The sequence below is a fragment of the Quercus robur genome, chromosome 12, assembly GCF_932294415.1.
Source record: "Quercus robur chromosome 12, dhQueRobu3.1, whole genome shotgun sequence".
Classification (NCBI taxonomy): Eukaryota; Viridiplantae; Streptophyta; class Magnoliopsida; order Fagales; family Fagaceae; genus Quercus; species Quercus robur.
Window position 1 is genome coordinate 4,642,021 of NC_065545.1, and position 12,075 is coordinate 4,654,095.

The 12,075-nt window shown below is 32.3% G+C and overlaps 2 protein-coding genes across 3 annotated transcripts; both read left to right on the top strand.

Annotated features, from left to right (window-relative positions):
* Positions 1-942: 942 nt before the first annotated feature.
* On the top strand, positions 943-5,375 carry LOC126710120 (transcription factor bHLH118-like). Of its 2 annotated transcripts, XM_050410497.1 has the most exons (4): positions 943-1,404; positions 1,538-1,879; positions 1,979-2,107; positions 5,067-5,375. In XM_050410497.1, the coding sequence occupies exons 1-3, from the start codon at positions 1,105-1,107 to the stop codon at positions 2,063-2,065; spliced, it is 729 nt and encodes a 242-aa protein (XP_050266454.1). In that variant the 5' UTR covers positions 943-1,104; the 3' UTR covers positions 2,066-2,107; positions 5,067-5,375. The 2 variants fall into 2 exon arrangements, with proteins under 2 accessions (XP_050266454.1, XP_050266453.1); XM_050410496.1 differs by lacking the exon at positions 5,067-5,375 and having other exon boundaries at positions 1,979-2,246.
* Positions 5,376-8,060: 2,685 nt separating this feature from the next.
* On the top strand, positions 8,061-9,325 carry LOC126710127 (transcription factor bHLH36-like). The gene is made up of 3 exons (XM_050410507.1): positions 8,061-8,568; positions 8,672-9,013; positions 9,121-9,325. Exons 1-3 carry the CDS (start codon positions 8,395-8,397, stop codon positions 9,190-9,192), a joined length of 588 nt encoding a protein of 195 aa, XP_050266464.1. The 5' UTR covers positions 8,061-8,394; the 3' UTR covers positions 9,193-9,325.
* Positions 9,326-12,075: the final 2,750 nt, after the last annotated feature.

A 12,075-nucleotide genomic window follows, 5' to 3' on the forward strand; every position in this document is an offset into this window, starting at 1 on the left:
TCTATATATATATAGAGAGAGAGAGAGAGAGAGAGAGAGAGAGAGAGAGAGATGTTATAATATTGGGTGAGAGTTGGGTCTTACATGTAATATCTAAGAAACTTGAAACTTTTTAAGTAGTAACAACCACTAAAAAAATTGTTTCTATGGTCAATTATAAGACTTTACTTTACAAATGGCATATCTTACCAACAAATTTAAGGGTTCTCACTAAAGAACAATTTACGAGCTGCAGGGTGTAATGCTCGCTGCTGTCTGAAGTTTGAACTCTATTTTCCTCCTTTACTATTCACCTAACCAAAAAAAATCACTAACTGTGATTGATAATTTGAGTTTTACCTACCCTTAAACGAATTGTTTTATTTGGTTATTTACTTTATAAAACTCATGTTTTAAGAGTCACATCGCTATGATTGAACTAAGTAGGAGCATCCAGTTTTTTCAAATAAAAGTAAGAGCATCCAGAATCCATTATTTTTTTGCATAATATACACATGGGGATGAGTCCCGTCTTGACACGTCTAGTCACCACCGTTATATTCTTAGCAAACTAGGTAAGCATTATATATAATCCAAATTAGGCGAACAGTATGATCATAGGATCGTGTGAGGCCATAATGCCAGATGGTCTTTGAAAGGACCCACTGAAAGCTAGCCACCATAACTACAGTGTCCGCACGTGTAAATATAATGTTGGTAATTGAAAGTTTTCTAGTCTTAGTAGTAACAGAAGCTTTCATAATTTCAAACTGTATTTAACTATTTATTGTTTGCCAATTCAGAAACATTAAATATTTATTTCAAAAAAAAAGAAACATTAAATATTTGGTCCATTTCATTGCCCCAAAAAAAAAAAAAAAAAGAAGTAGGTGGACGGACTTGTTTGTACAAAGGAACAGTGTCCAAAAGTGACTTTTTATATAGTGAAGTTATTTTCTTATGTAGCCAATGAGGCCAATCTTGCCTCTATGTGAGAATCTCAGAATATTAAGCTCATGGAAGATCTCATACCCTAACAAACATATCTCTCTCTTTTGCCTCTAGTACTGTCACCCTGCCATTAAAGGTTAGGGAACTTAGAGCAATTTTCTTTACAAAATAACAATGTTTTCTTCAGACCAAAATGGTGAGAAGGTGTTCCAGATTTCCACTACAACATACCAACATCACACAGTCCCACAAGATCTGATCTTGCCTGATGTTTTAATGGATGACAGTACTCTTAACAATGATAAAGGAAAAGGCCGTCAGCAAAAATCATTAGCAACTTTGGATAGCTGTGAGATCACTCATGAGGACAATGATAGGAAGGTGATGCATCGGGACATGGAACGGAATAGAAGGAAAGAGATGAACAAACTACATGGGTCACTGAGATCTCTTCTCCCTCTTGAATACATTAAGGTGAATAAACTATGTACACTTTCTTTTCCTTCTTCAGCTTGTAGTTTCTTAGTACTTTGTTATTATTTATGTGGATTTAGGGTAATTGGGTTTCGAAAATAATCACTTTGGGGTTACAACTATTGTGATTTAGGGAAAGCGTTCAATATCTGATCACATGAACGAGGCTGTAAATTACATCAACCACCTACAGGAAAATATTAAGCTACTGGGTGCCAAGAGAGATGAGCTAAAGAAGTTATCCGATTTGATAGCTCTTGAACCTGAGAGTGGAACCTCATCTTTGTGTCAACCAACCTTTGTTATGGTCCATCCATGTTTGGATGGTGTTGAGATTACTGTAAACAGTAGCTTCATGGAACAGGGATTGCCCCTTTCAAGAGTGCTCCAAATACTGCTTGAGGAAGGGCTTGCTGTTGTTAGCTGCGTTTCCACGAAAGTAAATCAAAGATTAATATACACTATCCAATCTCAGGTACTAGGTTTAACCCTTTATTAGGTTTTTATTTGTGTTCTTATGTTATTTTTGTGAGAAGAATATAGTGTTCATTTACCTCTAAATTTTGACTCACAGGTCAGTGGCATGACACATGTAGATCTACCTGGGCTGCAACAAAGACTTACTGAAGCAATTCCATTATCACAGAAATTTCCCAAGTAACGGTGTCTTGTGCGTTAAAATTTTCTGATATTCCTCTCTTGGGTGAGAAACTTTGCCGGAATGTGTAACTAGCTGATTTCTTTGTAACATATTTGGAAAATATTGTTGCCTGTGTACACATATTTTGTGGATGGAATTTAGAGTGGTTTCCATGTTATAAACCTCCTCTTTTGTGGTATAATTAGTGATCTAATTAACATGATGCACACATGCAGTTGGGTAAGCTTCTTATAAAAGTCCATGAGTAAGTTGATCAACATTCCTCTTTGCATAGAAATAACAATAAGATTAGAACAAAGGTTTTCTCCAAAACTAAGATGAATTTCTTCTAATCAACATATGTTTTAATTACATGATTCATAATATAATCTAAAGAAATGGTATGATTAAAATTATATGTTGTAGAATGAATAAACTTTCCTGCAAACTAACTTTGAGAAAAATTCTATGCACAAGACTATATGTGTGTGTGTTTACATAAAATGCTTTGCTTGATTGACTTTGTTTACATATTCTTCACCCTCTACAATCTTTTGTTGGAATTATTTATAATTCGCAACTGAACTAAGCAAAAAGTGAGGAGACTTGTATTTATTGCGAGTGCATCACCCTATGACAAAAACAAGAACATTGGGCAGCATAGCACTTGTCAGTAATCAATTGTTAGAGCTCCATTTGATCTATACATGCATCATCTTTGATATACTTGGAAACTTTGTGATAAAGTGAATGGTGTCATTAAAATAACTGTTGTCTCCCATTATCATAATTTAAATAAATAGATAAAATTTATCTGACTAGGATTTGGTTCATGCTTGCTTTGGATTGGATTTAGTTGGAACTTTAGCAGATAATGAACATTTGATAACTACATCAGAACTTTTTCAATCTCCTATTAAAACCAAAGGTAAGAATACTTGAAAATTACAAAGTATTGGTTTCAACTTTCATGTTTGCAAATGTTCTTGACAACACAGTAAACAAATCAAGTTGTTTTTATGAACAAGGCTCAATTTGGTAAAATTACTTGTTAAAGTCATTTGTTTATAAATAAGTTGAGTTTGAGCCTAAAATTGGCTTGTTTAGTAAATGAGCTTAAGCATATTATTTTGCTAACAAGTTTGTGAGAGTAGAATTTAAAGATTGGAATTTTATTTTTATTTTGTTAGAAATTTTTTCTTGTTTCAACTTATGGTGTTCACTTATAATAATTGTACTTTTTATCATCAAATCAAGATACCAATCGATTTTTTGTGTAGACAGAGATTGAACCTCAGATCTCTTATTCAACCATCAGAGTCTTGGACTTAACTTTAAGCTCACTAATAAAGTATGTTTTGGGCTTGAGAAAAATATTTTACAAAATTTGTTTGTTTAAGGCTCAGCTCGAATTATTTATAACCTTGTATTTATTTGGAAAGTAATTACCTTTTCATTTTATACTCTTTAGATGGAGTTTATTCTAAATTTTTTCTCTTTTTATTTTATTAAAAAAGTTTGTTTGTGAGATTGAGCTTAAGCTTGAGCTTGTGCTTAGCTTTGACTAAAAGCAAGTTAAGTTCAAGGAACTTAAAATTTTAACAAGCTCAAGAAAACCTTGAGTAGAGATTAAATACCTTATTACTCATGTCAAATCAAGTTCAAGCATTTGATATTGAACTCAGATTGGCTCAGTTACAGTCTCTAGTGGTTAAAGGCTATTTATAGGGGAGGTTTTGGGATAAAAACTTGAGCCAAAATACTTGATTGTAATGCACATATTTTTGGCAAGATATTTGTTTTGACAAATTGCTGATAAACTTCTTATTTTATTTTGAATAAGTATAATGACGCAACTTATGTCTTAACTGTTTCTACAATTTTCTGAGGCTATAGGTTGTGAGTAGTGGAAAATGAACATAGTATTAGTAGTGGACTAATGTAAAAGTGATACTACACCACTCACAACGTCCTATCTCAATTAGTTGTGAAATTATTTGTGCCCATAGTTTTATTTTTCATCAAAAAGAAATATAACAATACCTAAGGAAAAAAATTGTTAAGGTCAATCATTTTAATTCCTAATGCTACAAGTAGCAATGTCTTTAACATAATAAACTGGTAAATTAACCTATTGTAATGAATTTTATGGCTATTTTGATCCATTACATACATGAATTGATTGAGATGTAGCTGTTTCAATCCAGGTTAGCTGCTGATGAACTTAATGCTAAGATGTCTCCTTTTAGAATTGATTTGTAGGGTATGTGTATTAGAACAGGTCATAGGTTTTTAATTTTATTGAGTTGATATAGCAAGGAATTGTAAATTTTATTTAATTTCTAATATTAAACTTCTGTAAGCCCAACCAATAATAGATGTTTTATATCAATTGAGAAATTACAACACACACACATATATATATATATATATATACATACACATAGAGTGTAAAAAATGGAATGCATATAGTTAGTGAGTGTCACTAGGAAGCTAAGAATTCAGTAGTTAGGTGAAAGTCTGTGGTTCCAATAAAAATAACATATAGGCAATGTGGGCTTACTTGTGGCAATTTCATTATCTTTGTTGCCTTTTTCTCAAACCTTACTGCAGGCAGAAAGAGTTTATTTATTTTTCCCAGGAAGGCAATAAATCCATTTCAATCAAAAACAATGTTCAACTATCATAGGTATATTTATAAACAGAAGGCTTTACCAACCATCTAGATGAATTGATAATCTTCCAGTGGGCTACTTTTCTCAGGTAGTATATATCACCCTACACATATTTACTTGTTGGTTTTTTGTCTATTGATTGTTGTCAATTTGTGAAAAATCTAAATTAAAATAACAAGAGACACAGAACAATATCGAACTTTGTTTCCTAGCTACTTTGTTGTTGCTATGTCTTGTATTTAAATACCCTAAGTTGGGTCAGTAGTGAAAGCAACCTATTGTTGAGTTCAAATAATCAATATGGTGATGTAGACAATGTAAACCACACGTCTTATGTTTTGGCTCAGGGAAGAGGTAATGCAAAAGCAGGCAAGGGGGACCAGCTGAGCAGTCACAAGGTGAAAATAGCTACTGGAAAAGCAGTCTGTTGAAAGAGAAAAACTTGATTAGATTCACTAGCTAGCTAGGTTTGTAATATCTACTTTTTCGAGCTTCATCCAACAATCAGGAAATGCATGCGTGTCTCCTTTCTCTTGAGTGACTTGACCACCATTCTAAACAAATGTTTTCAGACTGGTAGGGAAAATGACATTAACAGTAATAAGAAAAGGGAAAAGGCAATGTAATAGAAAAGCATCAAAAGACCCACTGCCAATGATGAGAATGAGACAGTACTCATTTTTTTTTACATGTGCTTTTCACTTACATTAGTTAATATGAAAGTAGTATGAATGAGTTTATCAAATCGACAACTTGTGACAGTGAAAGCGCGCAAGGAAGCTTAATTTGACATCTGCCTAAAATCATGGCTGTGGTGGGACTTGAAATATATGGAGAATGTTATAACTATTATAAATCTTATTATTCAAAATCACAAAAATAAATATAAGCTAGATCAGGACTTGTGAATATATTCAACGGTAGTGAGGATGAGGTGATCTTAACTAAGTGAATGAGCCAGCAATTTATGTTTTTACACTAGTATTATAAATGAGTTTACTTGACACCAAAATTAAGAAAATTAAAATGGACACTTGGCGCAAATTAAACCACAATTAAAATATAATTTTTATTTTGATAGTGTTTCGGTTTTAATGTATTATATATGATTAATTTAAAAAAAAAAGTATATACATTAATTAAATTTCTTAATTAATTACTTTTTTGTTATGCATTATAATTCACACTTTGATTTGTAAGACTTATATAATAAAATTGAGTAATGTTAAGTAAACAATATTTTTCACAACTATTGAGTTGCCAAGTTATTGTTGATTTTTATATGAGTTTGTTATTGACACCATTTTATTGTCTATAATTTATAATCCGCTATTTTGGCATTTTTGAAAAGATTGTGATTTTAGACAATGGATTAATAAAAGTATAGAACCGCAATTTTTCACAAATGCTAAGATAATAGATTGTAAATGGTAGACAATAAAGTGATGTCAATGGTGGACTCAAATAATAATCAATAATAACTTAACACTTGTGAAAAATATTCTATATGCATTGCTTTTAGTGCAATATCATTTTATATAGAACCACCACTAAAATCCATTTTATTGTACTCCAATCACAATCTCCACCTTAGCATTTGTGAAAAAAATTATGAAATTTATTGTGTATCTAGACTTATTTTTTATGGGTATAGGCAACATATATATATTTTTTTTTACATGAAGAACTAGGGTTCAAATCCCCCTTCCATTGTTGCAATTATGGACTTGGTAACATAAATAATTTAATTAGAAATGATGCCTAAAGGTTATTTCTTATCTATGAAGGCTCACAATATTGTTCATTCCCATCAAGGATGTGAAAGGTCAAATATTTCCACAATTTCTGCAATGGCGCAGTATACTGAAGGATACCATTTTCATCATAATGCGGATCACATAGTCTAGTGATTCTGTAATTGGCAATTACAAATCTCACTTAGAGTTTAGAGGTCCCAAAGTCCTTAAGGTTCATTTTATTGGTTAGTGTATGAATGCTCGAGCTTAGGGCGGCAACTACAATTACCTAAGCACACATGACACATATCATTTGAAAAAAAAAAAAAAAAAAAAAAAAAGATTGCTCAAACACCCCAGAATTTAGTTAGGCTCTTTTGCACCTCTTAAAGTACTGTATGAAACCATCCACTAGCTAGGACCATTACCCTAATGTGGGGTGTGGCATGATCATTCCTAATTCTGGAATCTGTGGAATTTCGCAAGTACTATAGGTATCAATGTCAGTTTTGGGAAAGTTTCAATGCATGCACTAGAGCTGAAACATCGCCGTAACCCTCAGTTTTAAGTACGTTAATAATCAACTTAATTATTAGATAACATATCCGATCCTTGTCAGGAAATTGAGCCCCACATCCATTTGGAAATTTAAAGCAAATATTTGGACGATCAGCTTAAATGCTTAATTAGCTTCGTTCATTAGAGTATTCTATAGGTAATAATTTCCATCACAATCATAACCACTACATTTAATTAGACAACGTATTTTGGGGAGCAAAGATACGAAACAGCTAGGCTTATCTTGAGCTTTTATGCTACTTTAAAATATACACACCAGCTTCCTGCCCAAGTAATGAACGGCCTATATATAAAATATAAGATGTTTAAGATCTTTCCCTTGATACTGTTGCCATTGCTGTTTGTCTTCCAGAAATTTTGAGTTATTTAAATCTCACATTCCTTAAAAATGAAAAGGCACAAAGATTCTCTGTGCAATGACCCATTTTTTGTTTTCATTAAAATTTGAGAATAACGTGCAATGGATTAGGTCGCCTTCTTTTAACTTAAAGTTGGAATAATTGTCCCTCCGAATAATTTGCGTGTTTCTTTTTCATCTTCAATGCATTTTTACCACATTCCTAGACACCCTAAACCAAAGGACAAAAAAAAAAAAAAAAAAAAAGACATTAAAATATAGTTTACAATTTAAAAAACTAGTACAAAACACCATTTGAGACATTCTTTTGGGATTGGGAAAATAAGAGAAAAAGATAGGACATTAATTATTCATTTTAAACTACTATTATGTTTTAGAAGGGGAAAAAAAATTAAAGTTTAATAGCACATATATATATATATATATATATAATAATAATAATAAGATCATGGACCACAATTTCTTGTATAATCAGTACTATTCATAGTTTAATTTGGGATATCTGTTTAGACCATGTCACCATGATATGCAATTATAAATTACCCCGGTTCGAGTGAGGTTGTCCCATGTTAGGACTCGGTTCGTCAAGGCCTCAACCGGGTGTGGCCGGCGACTCCGACAAATGCTGGTCCACAATATGTGTATGTAAATGCCCACTAAGTCGTTCAAAACAAAAAAGGTGTCCACACACACAACTTTAACATGGCTGCCGAGGAAGCTTTCACCTTTCTTTGCATAGGAATAGATTGCTGAGAATCTCAGCATCTTAATTAGTAAGGCCCATCGGAAACCTGATCACACTGTACCTAACGTATCTATTTCTTTAAATCCAATATCACAAAGAAAAAGGGGGAAAAAAAAAAGATTTGAAGCTCGAACCTCGAAATCATATTCCTTGTTCAATGTTTCTTCTCCTTTCAAAGCCATGAGTTGGTGACCAAATCTCCTCCACTCCCCATCAAAAATAAAATCCAACAAGATCTCGTATCAGTATAGGTTGATATGAGTAAAGGTCGGTCACATAAAATATTAGCAACTCCGGACAATAATGAAGAAAATTTAAGTAATAATAATGAGAGGAAGATCATGCGTAGGGACATCGAAAGACAAAGAAGGGAACAAATGGCCTCTCTGTACTCATCACTTCGATTGCTGCTTCCTCTTGAATTCATCAAGGTCAATAGCCTCTATAACTTTCTCTTCCTTAATATATGTCCTTGAAGCTCATAAGGTTTGTATAACTACTATGCTTTTTTAAGGTTTTGTTGATGAGTTTCAGGGAAAGCGTTCAGCCTCGGATCTCATAAACGAAGCTGCCAATTATATTAAACACATGACAGAGAAGATCCAAGGACTCCAAGTCGAGCGAGATCAGCTGAAGAATCTATCCAATTCGACTGCTTTTATTCCTGGGATCGAAATTTCGAATAATTGTTCACTGAACTATGCTACAGTTCGTGTATCCGAGGCTGGAGTTGAGATTTTGATGAGTAGCTGGTTGAGAGAGGAAGGTTTTCTTCTATCAAAGGTGCTGGAATTATTGCTTGAAGAAGGACTTAGTGTGATTAGGTGTGCCTCCAACAAAACAAACCAAAGGTTATTTCTTACAATTCAGTCCGAGGTATATATATAGTTTTCCAATTATTTTTTCATTTCTGTGTTTAGGGTTTAAAATTTTTATACTTTCATCAAATTGCAAATATATTTCATTATATATGTGTTTCACAGGTTTGCGATCCGACTTGCTTCAATCTATCTGAGCTTCAACAGAAGTTAAATGCTATGTGCAATTACGGGTGACTTTGTACTCTTGTTGTGAAAGTATTTGCTTGCACTCTCTTGATCAGAACTGATTAGAACACCCTAGACTTGGCTTTGTGTTTGTATATAACTTGTAGCACTATTTGATGAGTTCGTCCTTTGCGTTTTGTTTTGTTTGTTTCTTTATTTATTTATTTATTTTTAATTAAAATGGGATGTGAAACTCTTGATCTTTAAAACTCTTTTTAGATAATAAATTTAGATTTTTTTAGCTTCATTTAGAAATCATTAGAAGAAATTATGGTAATGAGGCACAAGTTTTTTTTTTTTTTAATCTGGGTTTGTATTATTGGGAACTAGTTATGATGCTAAAGTATCTAAGCCCAAAAATCCAAATCTCAAGGCCTCTTCCTTCCATGGCCCATGCAGAGGGATTTTGCATTAGGAAACATTCATTTTGAAGCACATGTTGTCAACTTCATAATGTAGAGTGCAGTAAATTGATATTGACCAGATACACTTAGGCATCAGGAAATCAAATGGTATAGTTAGCTTTGATTTTTAAGTTGAGGGTAAGGCAAATATATATCCCTAGCCTTAAATGCTTAATAAACTTTGAAGTCAACTTTTATAAGTCTCTCCTGATATCTGTTTGTTTTCTTTGACAGACCACACATGTCAGGCTAACATGACTCTTGTAAATTTCACTAATATGTACTTAATTGCATTATGTTATGATTTAGATGTCTCACATGACTTAAGTGCAAATTTAATCATGTCTATATAAGCTCTTGAACATCTTTCTTGTATAAGTCAACTTTTAAGGGTGAGTTCTACCCATAAGTTTGTAGCATTTGGTATCAAACATAACTCTTTAAGTATGGGATTGAATGAGTTGTGGATTTGTGGTCAGACTGCAAAGCATGCTGGTGTGTTACGATCCAAATGTTCTACATGAATCTTAAGTGCAAGTTTAACCATGTGTATATAAATTCTTGGACACTTTAATTTCCCTTATAAATCGATTTTCAATGATGAATTCTACTCATGGGTTTGTATCACCCTAATCTTTTGGTAAGTGGTTTGCTTGTGTTTGTGACCCTTGTAAATTTTACTAATTTCTACTTTCTAATTCTACTTTAGAATTAATTCATACATTAATGTTAGGGTGTGTGTTTACTTACGGTAAGTGGCTTACTTGTGTGTGTGACCTTTGTAAATTTCACTCATTTCTACTTTAGAATTAGTTTATACTTTCTGAAAGATTTAAGATTAAAGCACGTGTCTATGCTGTAGAGATTTGATTATTCTTATATGATTGTCATTATTGATCTACTTTAGAATTAGTTCATACATCAATATTTTGTGTATCCATATTATAAAACTATCATTATTGATATAATTTATAATTAGTTCATGCATTAATATTAGGATATGTTTGGTATGCTGTAATAACTCCTGTAATGGAATAGTTATTAATGTGTAATAGTAATTCGGTCATTTGGTTACATCTTTATTACACGGATTAGTTATTACATTAGAATGACTATTTTTTAAATTGAAGAATAGTTATTCCTCTTTAAAATGGATGTAATAGCTATTCTTTAGTATATATAATAGGTTTTAAAATTAATATATTACCAAAAATATAAAGTTTCCTTATACATCATCTTTTACAATCTTTCCATATGTAACAACCAAACTTATGAATAGTAATAATTATTCCATTACAATGTTTTCTATTTCCAATAATAAAGATTACTATTCCTAATGTACCAAACGTACCTTTAGAGTTTGTGTGCGCACTCTTGCACACATACGCTTGTGTGTTCATATTTATAGAGATTTAATTATTGATCTATTTTGGAATTAATTCATAATAAATTGATCTTAGTTTGTGTTGTGCGCTTGCATGCATGCGCTTCTATATGTGTATTCGTGAGCATGTGTGTTTGCATGTGTGTATGTACACTTATGCACTTGTACGTCTGTGTTTGTGTGTGTGTGCGTGTGTGCACAGCATGTGTGTCCTTGTTGTAAAGATTCAAATATCGATCTATGATTGCCATTGATTGATGTTAGTGTTCATATAAATTTTTCTTAAATTTGAGAATTATTTAAATTATAACTGTGTGGGTTGATTAGGCATCCAGGTATGAGTTGAAAGAATTTTTTATGCATGTGTAAATATTTATAAGCCAGTGATGTACAGAACTCCTGGGAAAGACTATTAATGTCGTACACTTAATTACATCATCAATGAGTAAGCCATATTGTAGAAGTCTTACAAAGCTCCATCATAACTGACATATATCACTGGCTCTATTATATATCACTTTTAAGGATTTCAAACACTATTTATTCAGAAGTTTTTGGACTCTAGAACCCCCCCCCCACCCCCTTTTCAAAGATGGTGGAATTACAGTCCAACATATAAACTTGTTACCCACATTGTTTTATAGTTCCAATCCATACTACATTCCAAAGGAGTAAACCATACTTGAGTCACATATATATAACAAAATGTTCTTCGTATACAGAACAGGATATTTCCAGTACTTTTGCTGTGTATATATTGTGCATTTAGATTTAAGTGAAATGAAGTACGAGCCATTTAAAAAAAAAAAAAAATTGACGTTATTGATCCATAATAGAATGAAGCTATATATATTCGTGAACTGTTGAAAGGGGCATTAGACCATATTGAATGCTTTGCCTAGCAATAAGAGTCATAAGACCATATTATTTTCCTCAGAAATTGCAATGCATGAGATGTTGGAGATTTTCTCAAATTCCTTTTTTGGATCTAAGAACTTATAACTGATTCATTCATATATAATAAATCATAATTAAGTCATGATTGCAATTGTTTTTTTGAGTGTGTAATGTGTGCATTAATGTGTGTAATGGATACTAATCTTC

What these genes read in the sequence shown, in the direction of transcription:
- LOC126710127 (XM_050410507.1), top strand. Translation starts at nt 8,395, where the DNA reads ATGAGTAAAGGTCGGTCACATAAAATATTAGCAACTCCGGACAATAAT. An exon ending in TTCCTCTTGAATTCATCAAG is followed by an intron (nt 8,569 to 8,671) that starts GTCAATAGCCTC and finishes GATGAGTTTCAG; the next exon opens with GGAAAGCGTTCAGCCTCGGA. An exon ending in TTCTTACAATTCAGTCCGAG is followed by an intron (nt 9,014 to 9,120) that starts GTATATATATAG and finishes TGTGTTTCACAG; the next exon opens with GTTTGCGATCCGACTTGCTT.
- LOC126710120 (XM_050410497.1), top strand. Translation starts at nt 1,105, where the DNA reads ATGTTTTCTTCAGACCAAAATGGTGAGAAGGTGTTCCAGATTTCCACT. An exon ending in TCCCTCTTGAATACATTAAG is followed by an intron (nt 1,405 to 1,537) that starts GTGAATAAACTA and finishes ATTGTGATTTAG; the next exon opens with GGAAAGCGTTCAATATCTGA. An exon ending in TATACACTATCCAATCTCAG is followed by an intron (nt 1,880 to 1,978) that starts GTACTAGGTTTA and finishes TTTGACTCACAG; the next exon opens with GTCAGTGGCATGACACATGT.